The sequence below is a fragment of the Notothenia rossii genome (genome assembly GCF_949606895.1).
Source record: "Notothenia rossii genome assembly, chromosome: 4".
NCBI lineage: Eukaryota > Metazoa > Chordata > Actinopteri > Perciformes > Nototheniidae > Notothenia > Notothenia rossii.
In genome coordinates this window covers 10,285,471-10,300,412 of record NC_136902.1, presented here as the reverse complement: position 1 = coordinate 10,300,412, position 14,942 = coordinate 10,285,471, and the positions used below count along the sequence as shown (strand labels likewise).

At 39.6% G+C, this 14,942-nt stretch overlaps 1 protein-coding gene across 5 annotated transcripts in view; it reads right to left on the bottom strand.

Moving 5' to 3' along the window:
- agap2 (ArfGAP with GTPase domain, ankyrin repeat and PH domain 2) overlaps positions 1–14,942 on the bottom strand; it is a 30,867-nt gene that overhangs the window by 3,474 nt on the left and 12,451 nt on the right. For 2 of the 5 annotated variants that reach the window (XM_079676045.1, XM_079676042.1), the window contains exons 4-17: positions 14,664–14,749; positions 14,444–14,579; positions 12,278–12,412; positions 12,045–12,163; positions 10,023–10,181; positions 9,819–9,893; positions 8,165–8,269; positions 7,043–7,217; positions 5,731–5,856; positions 5,467–5,601; positions 4,060–4,119; positions 3,636–3,787; positions 2,185–2,275; positions 1,038–1,260 (exon numbers count right to left, since the gene is read on the bottom strand). In XM_079676045.1, coding sequence (XP_079532171.1) covers positions 1,038–1,260; positions 2,185–2,275; positions 3,636–3,787; positions 4,060–4,119; positions 5,467–5,601; positions 5,731–5,856; positions 7,043–7,217; positions 8,165–8,269; positions 9,819–9,893; positions 10,023–10,181; positions 12,045–12,163; positions 12,278–12,412; positions 14,444–14,579; positions 14,664–14,749 — 1,777 coding nt within the window. The remainder of the gene's footprint in view (positions 1–1,037; positions 1,261–2,184; positions 2,276–3,635; positions 3,788–4,059; positions 4,120–5,466; positions 5,602–5,730; positions 5,857–7,042; positions 7,218–8,164; positions 8,270–9,818; positions 9,894–10,022; positions 10,182–12,044; positions 12,164–12,277; positions 12,413–14,443; positions 14,580–14,663; positions 14,750–14,942) is intronic. The other 3 variants (XM_079676046.1, XM_079676043.1, XM_079676044.1) reach the window with 2 other exon arrangements.

The following is a 14,942-nucleotide window of genomic DNA, read 5'->3' as shown; positions in this document are numbered from 1 at the left end:
TGTTATATTTTACTAAATGTTTTATTATTTTAAATATCTTTCTAGTTCTCCATCTGTGTTTTTTTATTTTTGTTTTACTTTTATGTATGCACCACGACATCAAGTCAAATTCCTCGTACGTGTCAAGCTACCTGGTAATAAACCTGTTTCTGATTCTGATAACACAAATACAGTCTCACATATCTTAAGTAGATATTTGAGGAATAGTCCTTCTTCTTCCGAAAGGACAGTAAGCTAACAAGTTATACAAACCGATGCTTTTTTACGATTTGATAACTGCAATTTTTGAGTATCCCACAAGTACTTTAATGCCCCAACAGAAAGACCCCCAATTCAGCGACTATACGATAATAACTAAGTGGTTTGTAAGCAAATATGAGACCAAGTGTTTCTATCAACTAAAGTGATATTAAACTTTCAAGAAGTGCAAAAAAACTAATTGTGAATAATTACTGATATAAAACTAAATATCTTTATACTGTAAATCCTTTATTTTATGAATACTCTTCACTTCCCATAACTGAGCCCATTTATTCCATTGATGTAGGCCAACAAATGCATCTTTATTTCAATAATATAATATAAATACATCTGAAAAAGGAGGCAATTTGGCATATTGAGTACTTTTGGAACTTCAAGTATATATTCTTTTTAAATATTTGAATTTTTACTTTTAAGTAAGTGTTTGAATGCAGGACTTTAATTGTGACACTATTTCTACTTTTATTTATTAGATCAATTGAAGTGACTGTTATTTAGTATATATTGATTGTTGTGCTTGTCTTAATGTGCGCATATGTATAAATGTGTCTTTTGATTGTGTATATATACTGTAGGTATACATATTTTATACATATTTTTATGTATTTTTGTATTCGGCATTGTGGGAAACGGTATTTCGATCTCTCTCTGTCTGTACACACAAACATAAAGAATAAAGTTGACTTTGACTTAGATCTGTATACTTTGGTGAATTTGAAGCCTGTTGCTGTCGGAAAAGCATTAATCATCTCATATTTTGTGTTCTTGTTACCCACCGTGTCGCAGTGGGCGTGGGTTTGACCCGGCCCTGGGTGCAGCTCTCCCAGATGTTGTTGGCCATGTGGTTCCCGATGGCGGCCAGGACCTGCGTGAGCTCGCCGGGCCAGTCGTCCAGGTCCAGGGAGCGCACGCGGGACAGCTGAGTGCCGAGGTTACGGTGGACCCCCGAGCACTCGATGCAGATCAGAGCGCCGAGGTTCAGACTGGCCCAGGTGGGGTCTGCAGGGCGGAGGAATTATAAGAAAAGGATCATTCACTTACACAGATTAATGAGTAAGAAAATGATTAACACATGAGATGCAGTGGTGACGGAAGGACTTTAAATTGTAACGATATAGCTACTTTTTAAGATAAGATAAGATAAGAAATACTTTATTGATCCCAATTTGGGAAATGTTTGGCATTGCAGCAGCATAAAAAGACATGGCATTTTACATTACAGAAATTAAAAGACTGGAAACAAACAATCCAAAATGTAAACATCTCAAATAGAAAGAAAATAGCATTAAAAAAATGAAGATCTGTGTTTCTATTTGACTTTTCTTTGATCTATTTTCAGCTACTTTACTCATCTACTGCACTACAATTCAGAAGCAAACAATATACTTTGCACTGCAACACATCTCAATTGAAAGCTACAAAATATGTACTTTTCAAATTAAGATTAATAACACAAACATAATAAACAAATATTATAAATAACACTTTATTGATCTTCAGGAGAAATTACCAAACTAACCAGAAGAATAATAACAATTGCATTTAAAGAAATATGAATAAATACATTTAAATAGACCAGATGAAATATTAACGAGATGAAGAAATTAATAATTATAACCCTGTTATAAAATATATATTTTTCTGAAATGGGCCGGTTTTCATAGTGAGTACTTTTTGGTACATTAAGTATATTTTATTGCCTATGCTATGAGCGACACTTTTGCATTTTTACCTCGACTCATTAAAACGATTTGTTTGCATATATATTGCTTATTTTAAAAAGTACTTCTGCCAGCACAGTAGAGCAAATGTAAACATTGTGAAATCACAACTGCAGGCTCTGGAGAGGAACATAAAAGACACATTTATCCTCCAGAGGAAATCTGCAGCGGGAGATAAAATGTTTAAACGTTTGAAACTCACTGGCTGCCTCACAGTCGACACACTGACTGTTGCCCTTGGCGTTGCGGATGGCCTGCAGCGCGACAGCTTCACTCTGGCTGCTCCTCCGAGCCTGCACAAACACAAACAAACACACATTCAATCGTTTATTTCTTCACACGATTACTTAAATTACAAGAACAAAGTGTTTAAATCTATCTTGCGCTCTATGTTAACTAGGGTACACAGTACTTTTACACATACAGTATAAGGAATGTTCTTTGGCATATGGGAGCATACATTAGACCACATGTGTCAAACTCAAGGCCCGGGGGCCAAATCCGGCCCTTGGTGGATTTAATTTCGGCCCGTAGGATAATTTTTAATTACTATTAGATCTGGCCCGCCGGTATATTGCACGCACACCTTCACTCCATCCTGAGGGTCTCCTCAGCTCAGAGCCTGACCCCAAACATTGATGAACTTGCACCCAAGATGAGATGCCAAGTATCTGCTTGAACTAGCATCACAGAGCAGCACACTGTGTTTACATGGATGTCTCCTTCTAAACTTTTTCTCTCAAGACAACAGGGCATGTTTGTTTTTTCTTTGGGGGGAATCGTTTTTTTGAAACTGTTGTTGGCCTGTGGAAAAATGTAATCATAAGAAATGACTCTGCAGATAGAGCCATAAGAAATGAATGCAACTGATTATTTAATATTTAATGTTGTTTTTATAGGCAATAATTTAAGCTTTGTTAGTTCCAGGTTGAATATGTGCAATAAGTTCATTTCAATAAGTTTTGCAATAAACATTGAACCAGTCCGGCCCTCGACTAGTACCCATTTTGTACCGATAGTACCCTTTGATATCCAACATTAAAACACACAATGCACATCTGTCTGCAAAGTATCAATGAATGTCAACTTCTAATTACTAATCAGTGTTTTTAAGAATGAATACAGCATCACAAACTAAAATGACTGTGATACTCTAAAACCCCTTATGTGAATGTTGGTACAATGGCATGTAGGGTGTGCAATGTGACACTGCATCATATGGTATTGATTTTGGAGACTCTCTGTCCCTCCTTTCAGCCACTTCCCACTTATCCAAGGCTCATTTTCCAGGAAGTATATGGACATGCCGTTCCACCAGATGCCCCTTCAGATTGACCTATTAGTCCAAGTCACATGACTCACAAATACTCACTTACTCCTCATTCCCTAATTACCCTGCAGTTGGACTCAGTGGGGAAAAGATGGGGCAAGATGTACTAATCTGTTAATCACAGCCTACCAATATTTATTTTGCTGCAAAATGCTCAGATTCCAAATGCTGCTAGCGACTCAAAACTCTGCTTTCCTGCCAAGTGTTGTCTGTATTAGATGTGATTAACAGTGCTGGCAGAAACCAAACAGCTGTGTGCTCATGTAGGATCCCGTCACTGATTGAGGAAGTCGTTTTTCGGGGGGCTTTTAAAGCGTGCGTACCTTGTTTCTGCCGCTCTCACAGGACTGCAGGCTGGCCAGGATCTGGCTCTCGATGGCCGACACCCACGAGTCTCGGTCCTCCAGACTCTGAGCCTCGAAGTGCCACGTCTGCCCCGTGAACGACACGATGATGAAGTCTGCGTTCTCTTCATCTACGAGTTAATGGGAAGCAGAACACACTCAAGTAAGATTTGCATGTGTGAGAAGATGAGTAATTTACAATGGATTAATATGAATCCACCGTCGGTGAAGGGAGAACAGAAAATACAAAACAAAAGCAGTTTGGTGGAAGGGGAGAACAGATACATGTAGGGGTTGTTACGAGGAGAAAAAGTCAAATGAACAACTGAAGCTGGGGATGTCAGACACTGAAAGGGAAATGTCACTGTATGTAAATCACAACACAAGCTCCGTCACGTGTTACCTGTCTTATTAATGTTTCTCAAGCTACCAAAGCTCTTTAATTTCCACATTTTGCGTTTGGCTGCGGAGCGACAGATAAGCCCAGGGAAAGGAAAACAGAAGAGAAACAGAGAAAAGCAAGTACAAGTGTTAAGAAAAAGCTGTTAAGAAACATTCAGAGGAAGACAAACACTAATCTACTGTAAGCCCTCACCACAGAGAAGGAGAATAGAGGCTTTAGGAAAAGGAAAACTGCCTAGGATTATGTAAATATTGTGAATATATCAAAGAAAATGTACTCGGTTTGTTTAGAATAGCAGTTGCAGGAATTAAAAGCCTAAAAAATACACATTTGATGAAGCCATATCTTTGAGCTTGTATTATTTAATAGTTATCCTTTTATTTGATTGTTCTTTTCTGTTTATAGTAAATCTTCCTTTTAATTCTTATTTAAGTTTATCAAATGAGTTGGACTATGACTTTTGTAAAGGCAGCCTTTGGGCACCGGGGGAGGGGAGACCTGCTCATTATAAATATGGGAAACAGGTGGTAGTGAGCGGCGCACCCGGTAGGCTTATGGTTTTTTACCATCGGGTAAGAAGGAAGAAAGAATGCTTGATGTGTGTATAAATAAATTGAACTGAAACAACTTTTGCTCGGACCTTGATTTTTACCCATGCGTAAGATTCGCTGACGGGTGCCTCAGCGGCACTTTGCGTTATATTTCTTTCTTATATTTTTAGGATTTTGGCTGCTATAACATTATAATAATAATAATAATAATAATAATAATAATAATAATGGATTACATTTTTTATTAGAGCGCTTTTACAGGTGCTCAAAGCGCTTTACAAATACACATTACACGTATTAGACATGTAAGAGTCATTACTGTGGACAATACCCACAGGAGCAAATGCGGGTAAAGTGTCTTGCCCAAGGACACAACGGCCTGACGCAGTGCCGGCCGAGGTGGGATTCGAACTGGGGTTCACCAACGCCCCTTGATCTGATGACCAACGCTCTAACCACTGCGCCAAAACATTAATGCATTTATTTTCTATTCATTGTTTAAAAAACTCCCTATATCAGACTTAGACTTAGACTTACTTTATTGTCATTTCAACAAGACACAGAGTCTACTATTAAAACGAAATGTCGTTGTTCTGGCTTACAGGAACAGGACAATATAAAAACTTGCTAAAATTGTACATATAAATAAATAATAGTGACGTGGTGCTGATCAAATTAAAGATAAAGTGTGCGTTTAAAATATAAAGACTTCCTATAGTATACATATAAATAAAATAGACATACTATATAGAACATATGTGCTTTACACAGCGTAATGTAATATCACTATAGATTGTTCATATTTGTATATTTATACAAAGAAAAAACTGAAAGCAGGCACATTTTAAGCATTTACCTTCCGCCTGCCCGACGGCTGCGTCTCCTTTCTGATTCATGCTCTTCTTCCTCCGGTTCTTCTTCCTGTCGCTCATGGGCGATGACTGTCCGGGGTCTTTTCCAGAAAATGGACTGGCTGCTCCTTCAATGGCGTCTGACGTAAACAAATATGAACCATGTACTGTATGTGTAACGGCATTAAATGCAGACATAGGAGAGCTAAAGTGTTTTTTTTTTACTTGAGGAAAATGAGTGAAAGGTTTTAATTATCCGTGAAACGTACCAACACTCTGTGCTTTGGTGGATAGTGAGGAGGAGCAGCGCTGAAGTCCTCGGTCTCCACTTTTAGACGACAGACCCCCAGAGCGATCCTCCACCACAGACAGAGTGGACGGACACAACTGAGGAACTGAGAGACAGAGAGGAAAAGCTTTAATACAGTATGCCATAATGTTATACACAATGTTCCTATTTGTTAAAGCTTTTTGACGCAAAATAATGCAACAAATACTGGGAAATATATGTATTTGATTGTACTGTATACATACAGTATACTACATTACAGGTAATTGGAGCATTATAACTTTCACTTGAAACTACTACAATTAATATTTGTGAATTTGTCTCAACTTAGCTACTAATGCCTCTATATGATTAGCATAAGCACATTTTGTTAGTAAGTTGTACATTAGTCAGTTAAATGGATAACTTGTAAAGAGAACAACATTTTTTACGGTTTATTTTCTATGTTTAAAAATGAAAAATAGTACTTAACAAAAGCAGTATCTTTCTCTAAAGGAGTGCCAGTTCATTTTTAACTGAACTATCACCTTTTGGTTTTGGTCCATTCGTGGGATTATTGACAAAAATATAACTTAAAGGTCCCATGTCATGGCCATTTCTACTGATCATAATTCCATTGTTGAGGTCTATTAAAATATATGTATATTGTGAATTTTTTAAAACTCACATTGGTTTCTAATACAGCATCTCTGTATGAGCTCCCCCCCCCCTCCCTGTGAGCCCAGTGGCCGTCTGCGAGACAGCGAGACACAGCGAAACCCAGCCCGAAACACACACACCCGCAGCCTGGCTGGGAGTTTGTGTGTGTGCCCAGGCTGAGTTCCTCGGTGTCTCGCTGTCTCGCTGACCCCACACCAGTGAGCCGGCTCACAGTGTTCGCTCCTCGCAGCAGCGAGCCTCGCAACGTACCGCCGAGTGTGTGTGTGTGTGTGTGAGGAAGTCCGCTGATTGGTCCAAACGTAAAGACTCCTCGGACGTTACGTTACGTCACTATACCCAAGAAGTAAACAATGGAAAAAGAGAAATCTCCAACGAGGCGTTCTGGGGCAGCATAGACAGGTCTTTTCTGTGTTAGAGTTTTACTCGCTACAGGGTGTACTTTGAGAGTTTGTGACTCTGCAGACCGTTTACATGCAGAAAAACCTTCATAACACACAAGGGGACGGGTAATAACCAGAAAAGCATGACATGTGACCTTTAAGAAAAATACCAGACTAATACTAAAATTGAAAACCCCAGACCCTCAGGCCTCAGCGACAAAGCTCTGTATACACATTATACAGAATATCTACCTGTACTCGTGGTCTCGGCGGCGGTGGGCTCCTTGCTCAGCCCGTTGACCCCGTGTCCAGCGCCGGGCGGGGGGGGGGCCGCAGGAGCCACCGCTCTCGGGGGTCGTTTACCGGGAACTTTAACCGTCACCCGCAGGAGGTCGATCTCCTTTCCATGGGTGTTCTGCGTGTAGTCCTGAAACACAGAATATAAATAACAAATATGAGACACTTTCCCCAGAAAAGGCGATGAGTGAGAATATTCAAGTTTTAAAAGAAGAAGTATGTCTTCCTCTTATAAATGACAAGTTTAATTCTGCAGTCAGGAGCCTCAGTAAGCAGAACTGTGCTGTTACTGCCTGATATGCTGGAAGAAAATAGACATTGCATTGTTTAGTATCAGAAAAACAACAACTACATTGACTCAAGAACTGAAGTTTGAGGTAGTTTTACTTTACTTACTTGAATTTCTCCATTTTATCCTACTTTTATACTGATAAATGAATATATATAATATAAGTTAGCCTGCAATCTTATTCAATACTTTTGGTAAGGGAGGATTGTATATTTTACGTAAATGTAAAAGTAGAAATACAACAGTGAAGGAATACTCGATAACAAATGCATTCAAAATCTTGCTACTTAAGAGTACACAAGAATATACTGAAAGTAAGATTATTCATAAGGCACAACGTCCAATTACTGAATAATATACAGTATATATAACTGGATTATAATTAGTAATGTATTTATCATTTTGAATGCATTACTTCTAGTTTTGCAGCCGGTTAAGGTGGAGCTTAGTTTAATGAATTCATCTTGTTAGCAAATAAATGAAGTGGACTTAAAGGTACAATATGTTCCTTAATCGTAGTGGAGTAGAAGTATAAAGAAGTGGAGTAGAAGAAGTACAAGTACCTAAAAATGTCAACACTTACATAAATGTATGTGTAGGGAACGTAATGACATGCTCAATATACATGCTCTGAATGTCATTGGGTATAACAAATAAGAAATCAATAGTGAGTAACAGTTTCAAAGCAGTTCCTGCGATCTCTTTGAAGTAGAAACTGCAGTTGAATCTAAAAAGCCTCAGATATAATCCCCCCCTCAGAGAATCCTTTCACATCGACCCGCTCTTACACTGGAGCTGGAGTGGTAGGACAGCGGGCCGTTGTTGGACAGCGTGACGTATTTCTTCTTCCACTCCTTATTCAGAGAGCTGCCGCTTCTCTTCCACAGGATGCTCTGTCAAAAACAACAAGCGAGGTCACACTCTGCAGCGACAACACACCACATCTCAATCTGCCTATATTTAGAGTCGACATAAAAGAGACAATTCCCTCAAAGAGTAAATCAGTCTGACAACCATAGCTGAGAGCACTTGCACCATATAAATAGAACACCCTTGAGAAAGGTTGTTCTGTCTCTGGATGCCCATGTTCGATGTACAGACATAGAATAACCAAGAAATGCAGATAATTGAATTAAATATATGATGGTTTTCTCTGTGCAGCCCCTCTTGGTGTAAAGAGAGCAGGTTACAGACCAGCCGTTCGCTCTTTACCATGAAGTGCACATATGCTCGATGATTTAAACACAAGCTGTCAATATCCTCATCGGTTGCCATTACTCACAATAATCCCGTGCAATGCAGTGCTGTAAAAATAGTCTCTATATTTATACCAAGGACAAGAGCCTTAGGAGGCTACTGGATAAATGACTTTGTTTTGTGCTCTGCCAAAATCATTTCTGTTAGGGAATAATTTGCATAGGTATTCAACATTCGACACAGTTCATCATTTTCTCTTGTCTCCTTTCCCATGGCATAGGTCTACAGCCTTGGGTATTGCTGCTATCTCTCTTAAGGGGGAGCAGCTTGGGCGCGTTGTTGTTGCCAGTCTATGACAGAGCACAAGCCGCCATGAGGTAGTTTACTGCTCAGGGACGAAGGTTCCCTGGCGCACATTCTTTTCTATGGACGAGAGCTCTAGTTAGATTCCATATTGCTTTACTCTCACTGATGAAGAATGTTGATTATTACACTCAGAACTAGTTAAAACCTCGAGCTACAGAAAGAGTTCTTCAGAGGTTGGTTTGGCAACCGCTGTGTCAACTCGTGACACACCACCTGTCTTGTCAACTCTCCGGCCGTAACTCCAAATAAACCATCAGTGTTTGCCATCAAAGCTCCAGTTCTCCTCGTGTCTCTCTGAGTCCTGACTCTCCATTGCTACAGAGGTTTCCCCCACAATTTCAATATTTATTTTCCTGCCCACAATGAAAAGAAAAGGAACGATTTATTTGTATTGGACCCTATGGTTATAAATCCTTGGCACAAATGAGTACCCTGTGTTTACAAAAGCATCAACACATTTGGGTTTTAACATTTCTTTTTTTTACCATGGATGTGTACTTGTTTATTTACTTTGCATGTGCTTGCCTCTATATTTAATATGTCAGTCTACTATTTTACTCTTTTTTTGTGTTGCCTTTTATCTGAACTGTAACCTTTGCTCTAGCAATGCACATTTCCCAGCTGCGGGACTTATAAAGGATGTCTGATTCTGATCTTAAATGATTACCGGTAAGTCAAACTGAGGAGATTCATTACAGTATAAGAGTGCAGTAATAAGTCCTGGATATATAGTTGTGTTCTATCCCTCCATTAAAAAGGTGAAACAAGTATCTGTTCCTCACTGTTTTACTAAAGAGGGAGATGGTGCATATGATTGTGCTTCAAGCAAACTGAAGCCTCATTAATATATATTATGTATTAACAGTTGTTTTTTTGTACCTGTTTGATAGGGACGCCTCTCGTGTTGCTCTGATCTCCTTTACCATCACCAGACTTCTTATCTGAGTCCCGGTTCTGGAATACAAATGTAAAAAAAGGTTTACAAATAGCAGAATATTACAGCAGAGAGGGTGAGATGGAGTGAGATGATGATGAGAGATGACGGGGGAGCAAGAGGTGTGAGACATTTGGGCGACAACTGACCTTGAAGAGGGAGGGCCGGCGGGGGATGTTCTTCAGCGAGCGTGAGTTGACACTTCCTCCTCCCCCCCCCTCTCCCTGAGCCACCCTCAGATCTCTGTGAGCGATCACGGGGGTGGAGGGGAGGGAGTGGGCGTAGCCACAAGTCGAGCCATTACTGGCCTGAGAGGAGGAGGAGGAGGAGGAGGAGGAGGAGCGGGGGGGTGGAGGACGACGGAGGTCACGAGGCGAGATGGAGAGGTTGAGAATGGGATGAAAGATGAAACACAGGTGAAGTAAATGTACAATACAATGGGATCTGATCCACAGAGTGATTTCTGCAGATCAATGAGAGCGAGGTGAAGGGGGTATTGATGGAGCTGAGATGGATGAACAGGAAGTGATGGACGGTCTTTGAGAGGCCGGGGAAAATTAGATTTCAGTTTGATTGATGATTTTTACTTTATAAGGCACCTCCTCAGATTTAATGCTTACACTGAACCGAGAGAGGGCCACACATTCTCACTTTGAGTCTGGAAATAATACCTTAGTTTTACATGGTTTTTGTAACCTTATTCAAGAGGTGATTTGTCTGACATGTGCAGAAAAATATTACTCTTTAGCAGTGACCTAAAGTAACTAAGTAAACGTACTCAAGTGCTTTACTGTTAGCCGTACTTTGCTTACTTTTGACTGTTCCATGTTATGCCACTTTATACTTATTGCTATTTTTACTTTATGGATGGAAACACCTGGCAGTATAACACGTTATTAATGGGATCTCATCCTTTACCAGCTGCCCAATTAAATGATAGACACATGAATGAATCACTGATTATAAGCCAGTGATATCAATTATACTGTTCAGAAAATGGCCACTTTGGTGACAGAGTACTTTTAGATTTAAGTATATTTTGATTCTATTACTTTTATACTTAAGAAACATTTTGAATGCAGGACGTTTACTTGTAACAGAGTATTGCTACACTGCGGTATAAGATCTGATTGTTTCTTCCGAGACTGAAGGCATCGGGAATAATAAAAACGCTCCTGGATCTTTACAGAGGTTCTTCAAAAATGCTCAACTTAGTAAGAAAAGAGCAGCATGGCAACAGCAGATCACTTTCATCCGTGTCCTATTTAGATCAGGTATTATGTAATATCTGTCTAGACTGCAAAAGAAGATTGTGTTTTCCCAAACAAAAGAGCAAGAGCAAGTTTCACACCTGGATGTGTTAGTATTCAGCGCTTTTATATCAATGCATTGTTTTTAAATATTTATTTCACCCTTCTGTCAGGGGATTAGAAATATGTATATGTGTGAATCTGTGCTAAACAGTGCTCATACATATTGATGATGAGCTTTGAAGGAAGCTTCATAGTGGAGTAAAAGAACGGATAAGGATACTTTACTTCCTCCTGTTTTTGGTAAACAACTTTATTTTTCTTATTATTCTAATTTAGAAGTATTCTGATGTTTTACCTGAGTAAAAAGTGAAAAAGCAATAATACTATTTGACAGTTCCTTATACAAGTGAATGTCCTGCATTCAAAGTAAAAGTACAAAAAGATTCTTGGAAGTGTTTTTAGTTTATAACATTAATGTGTTCATCATCGTCGCTGGTAAAGGTGGAACTAATTATAACTTCCTGATATAATTATGATAATATGTGATTGCTAATCAGTTCATAATATATATGTTGTATAAACAATCAGAATGTGGAACATAAGCGTGGCTTTAAAATATATATCGGATATAAAAATAACAATATCTGCCTCCAAAACAGAAGTAGATAAATGGAATATTCAAATAAAGTATGAGCACCTTGTCTCAAAATGAAGTATGGTACACCAATATATGTATATATGTTGTTGTTTCATACGAATTAGCATTAGTATCATTTAAATTAGTTTTGTGTTATGTTTTGGATTTTTTGATATCCAGCAGTGTCTTATAACTCCACATGTGAGATGATCCAAATGTTTGTCATGCCAATGAATACATTGGGCACTACCTACAGCTATTAGAAAAATAGAGATGTGTACCTGGCTGGGGAAGGATGCGGACCCCGGGGTGGAGCCCCCTGAGTGGCTGGGGGAGTTGGGCAGAGACTTGCAGGCCTGCAGCGCCGCCAGCTTCTTCTGAGCGACTATCTTCTGTGCAGCTGGAAGACACACAGCAGACGTTAACATACTGTACGTGTCATTAACACTTTGTTCCTCGAGCTGAATCAGACCTCTGACTCTGTGTTTTGCGTGAGAGATTTCAGCCAACTCACCCTCTGAAAACACTCGATCCACGTTGAACCCGTAGGTGGCGCAGGTCTCGTAAAACAGCGAATGACGCACATCGATACACAGCTGTCTGGCTCTCTGGTTCTCAATCACACGAGGGTTCGTGCTACTGATTTTATCTGGAGGAAAACAAGATCAAAGCATAGAAAAACTGTTAATCACAATAAATAATGATGACATAATTAGGTTTGCAAAGGGTCTGAACATTTCTGGAGAAATACAAAAACAATGCCCATGTTTGCAGAGTGCATTCTCCCATCAGCCCACACTACTACCAACACGTCTGTACCGCCGGAGCCAGGCACAGGATTACATGCTTTCAGGTAGGTTTTGATAACTGGGGTAAATATATCTTCTTTTATTTTTGATATTTTAGTTAAACAATAGCCTACATTGACTAAAGCAATGTACACAGTTATTAATGTGTTACTACTTCTTATTTGTATGATATAATTTGAGCATGCTATTCAGGAGTTTTAATTAATCTGTTTCCGTTTATTATTTACTCACAAAACTGTTTATTTTTTAAATAAGTAATTATGCAAGATACCATAAAGTTCAATCAGAGTAATTGTTATAGCGAGCTAGCTCCAACAGTTGTTGATTGAACTCGGTTGGTTTCATATTTTCACAACTTTGAACCAGCTTTAAATGTGTAACAGTGTCATGTGTTTGACGTGCATGGAAGGCCAATTTGTGTGAAAATGTAAAAAAAAACAAGATAATGTGAGTCATTTTAGAGAGAAACGTCCTGAGAATACTGACTTAGTAACTCAAAATATTATTTTGACAAAGCTTTTAATTATGATAAGATAAGAAATTATTTTTAGTTATCAAATCCTTATTTTGAGAAAGTAAATATTATTTAGCGACTCTTAGTCATAGTCCCACACCACGCCGCTCCTCCGCTCCCTTCACTGGCTTCCAGTAACTGCTAGAATCGACTTCAAGACGCTGGTACTTGCGTACCATGCTGTGAATGGATCTGGCCCTTCCTACATCCAGGACATGGTTAAACCGTACACCCCAGCACGTGCACTCCGCTCTGCATCGGCCAAACAGCTCGCTGCACCCTCACTGCGAGGGGGACCCAAGTTCCCATCAGCCAAAACACGTGGGTTTGCTATCCTGGCTCCAAAATGGTGGAATGAGCTCCCCATTGAAATCAGGACAGCAGAAGGCTTACACATCTTCCGGCGCAGACTGAAAACTCATGTCTTTCGACTCCACTTCGAGCGATAGAATTAATAACAAAGCACTTATATACTATTCTATAACACATAGGTTTGAGCAAGCTCTCTGATTGGTCAATAGGCGTGTTTGATTCCACGATCAAACAACGATCAAATAGAACGTGCCTAATCACAAAGTATCCAGTGTCCTACACACGCCACTAGCCTACCGAAACTACTTCCATGAGCCTACATCGTGTGGTTTCCATAGCGACGTTTAGCGACACACAGCCGTTACACTGTTATACATTGTCTCTCGTTGGAAATCGGTAGCTACAAAATGTCAGATTTTAAAGTTAATTTTGATTTGTTGGGGGGCCTCAGTATTGATGAAAGGTTGGACATGGACACAGACCACAAAACCAACGAAAGATTTGTGGCTGTTTCAACTGACGAGTTGAGTGCGTTGGAAAAAAGTCGCAACGAAAAGAGTACATTGGCGTCAACTACGTGGGCTTTCAAATGTCTCAAAGCGTTTTTAAAAACCCAGGAGAAAATTGTGGATTTCGGAACAGTGTCCAAACCGTTACCATGGGAACTACTTTCTAGGAACTACTTTCTGACGGAGATGAACTCAAGCAGAAAGCATAGGTTTGGGAGCAAATTAGCCCACATTATGAAACTATTTTACGATATTGTTGATTACAATGATAGTTTGTGTAATAAGAACGGCCTCTCGTGTATGATTGCTTAAATAAAGGACTGGCTTATCTAAAGCCAGTTGAGTAGCACTTGAAATGGTTTGGCTCTATGAAACCTGATGTACTTATATGATTCTGTTTTCTTCAAGTTTGTATCTTCTTGGTCGAATGCACTTATCGTAAGTCGCTTTGGATAAAAGCGTCAGCTAAATGTAATGTAATAGTTTTGGGAAACCAAGTCATTATTTTGTTTCTGAGGATTCTTTACGCTGCTGACCTTGTGTGCCGACCACTATCACGGGGACGTCGCTGCGGTGTTTGCTCAGCTGGCTGTAGAGCTGGTAGAGCTCCTGGAAGCTGCTCTCGTTCTCCAGACTGAAGACCAGGATCACCGCGTCCACCCAGCTGCTGAACTGGGGGAGGAAGAGGGGGAGGAGGATGTTACAGCCACAGTATTGCACAATAACTCTGTTTCTCTCTCTCTCACACACACACACCTGTGCATCAGGAGGTCCAGCTTCTTCTCGGATCAGTAGTAAATGACTCTGTCCGTCCACCAGTACTTCCTTCTTATACCTGCCACCTGACAAGAGTAGTGACGGATATGTTAGTCAACAGAGTGACAAACAGAGGATGACAGGCACATGCAAAGTAATAACCTCTGAACAAAACTGATTACATTTGAACAAACACCGTTTTTGACTAGCACTGAACTCTATTGAAAACTATTTAAAGGACCAGTAGTTGGGAAAAGTATTCAGGTGCTTTACATTAGA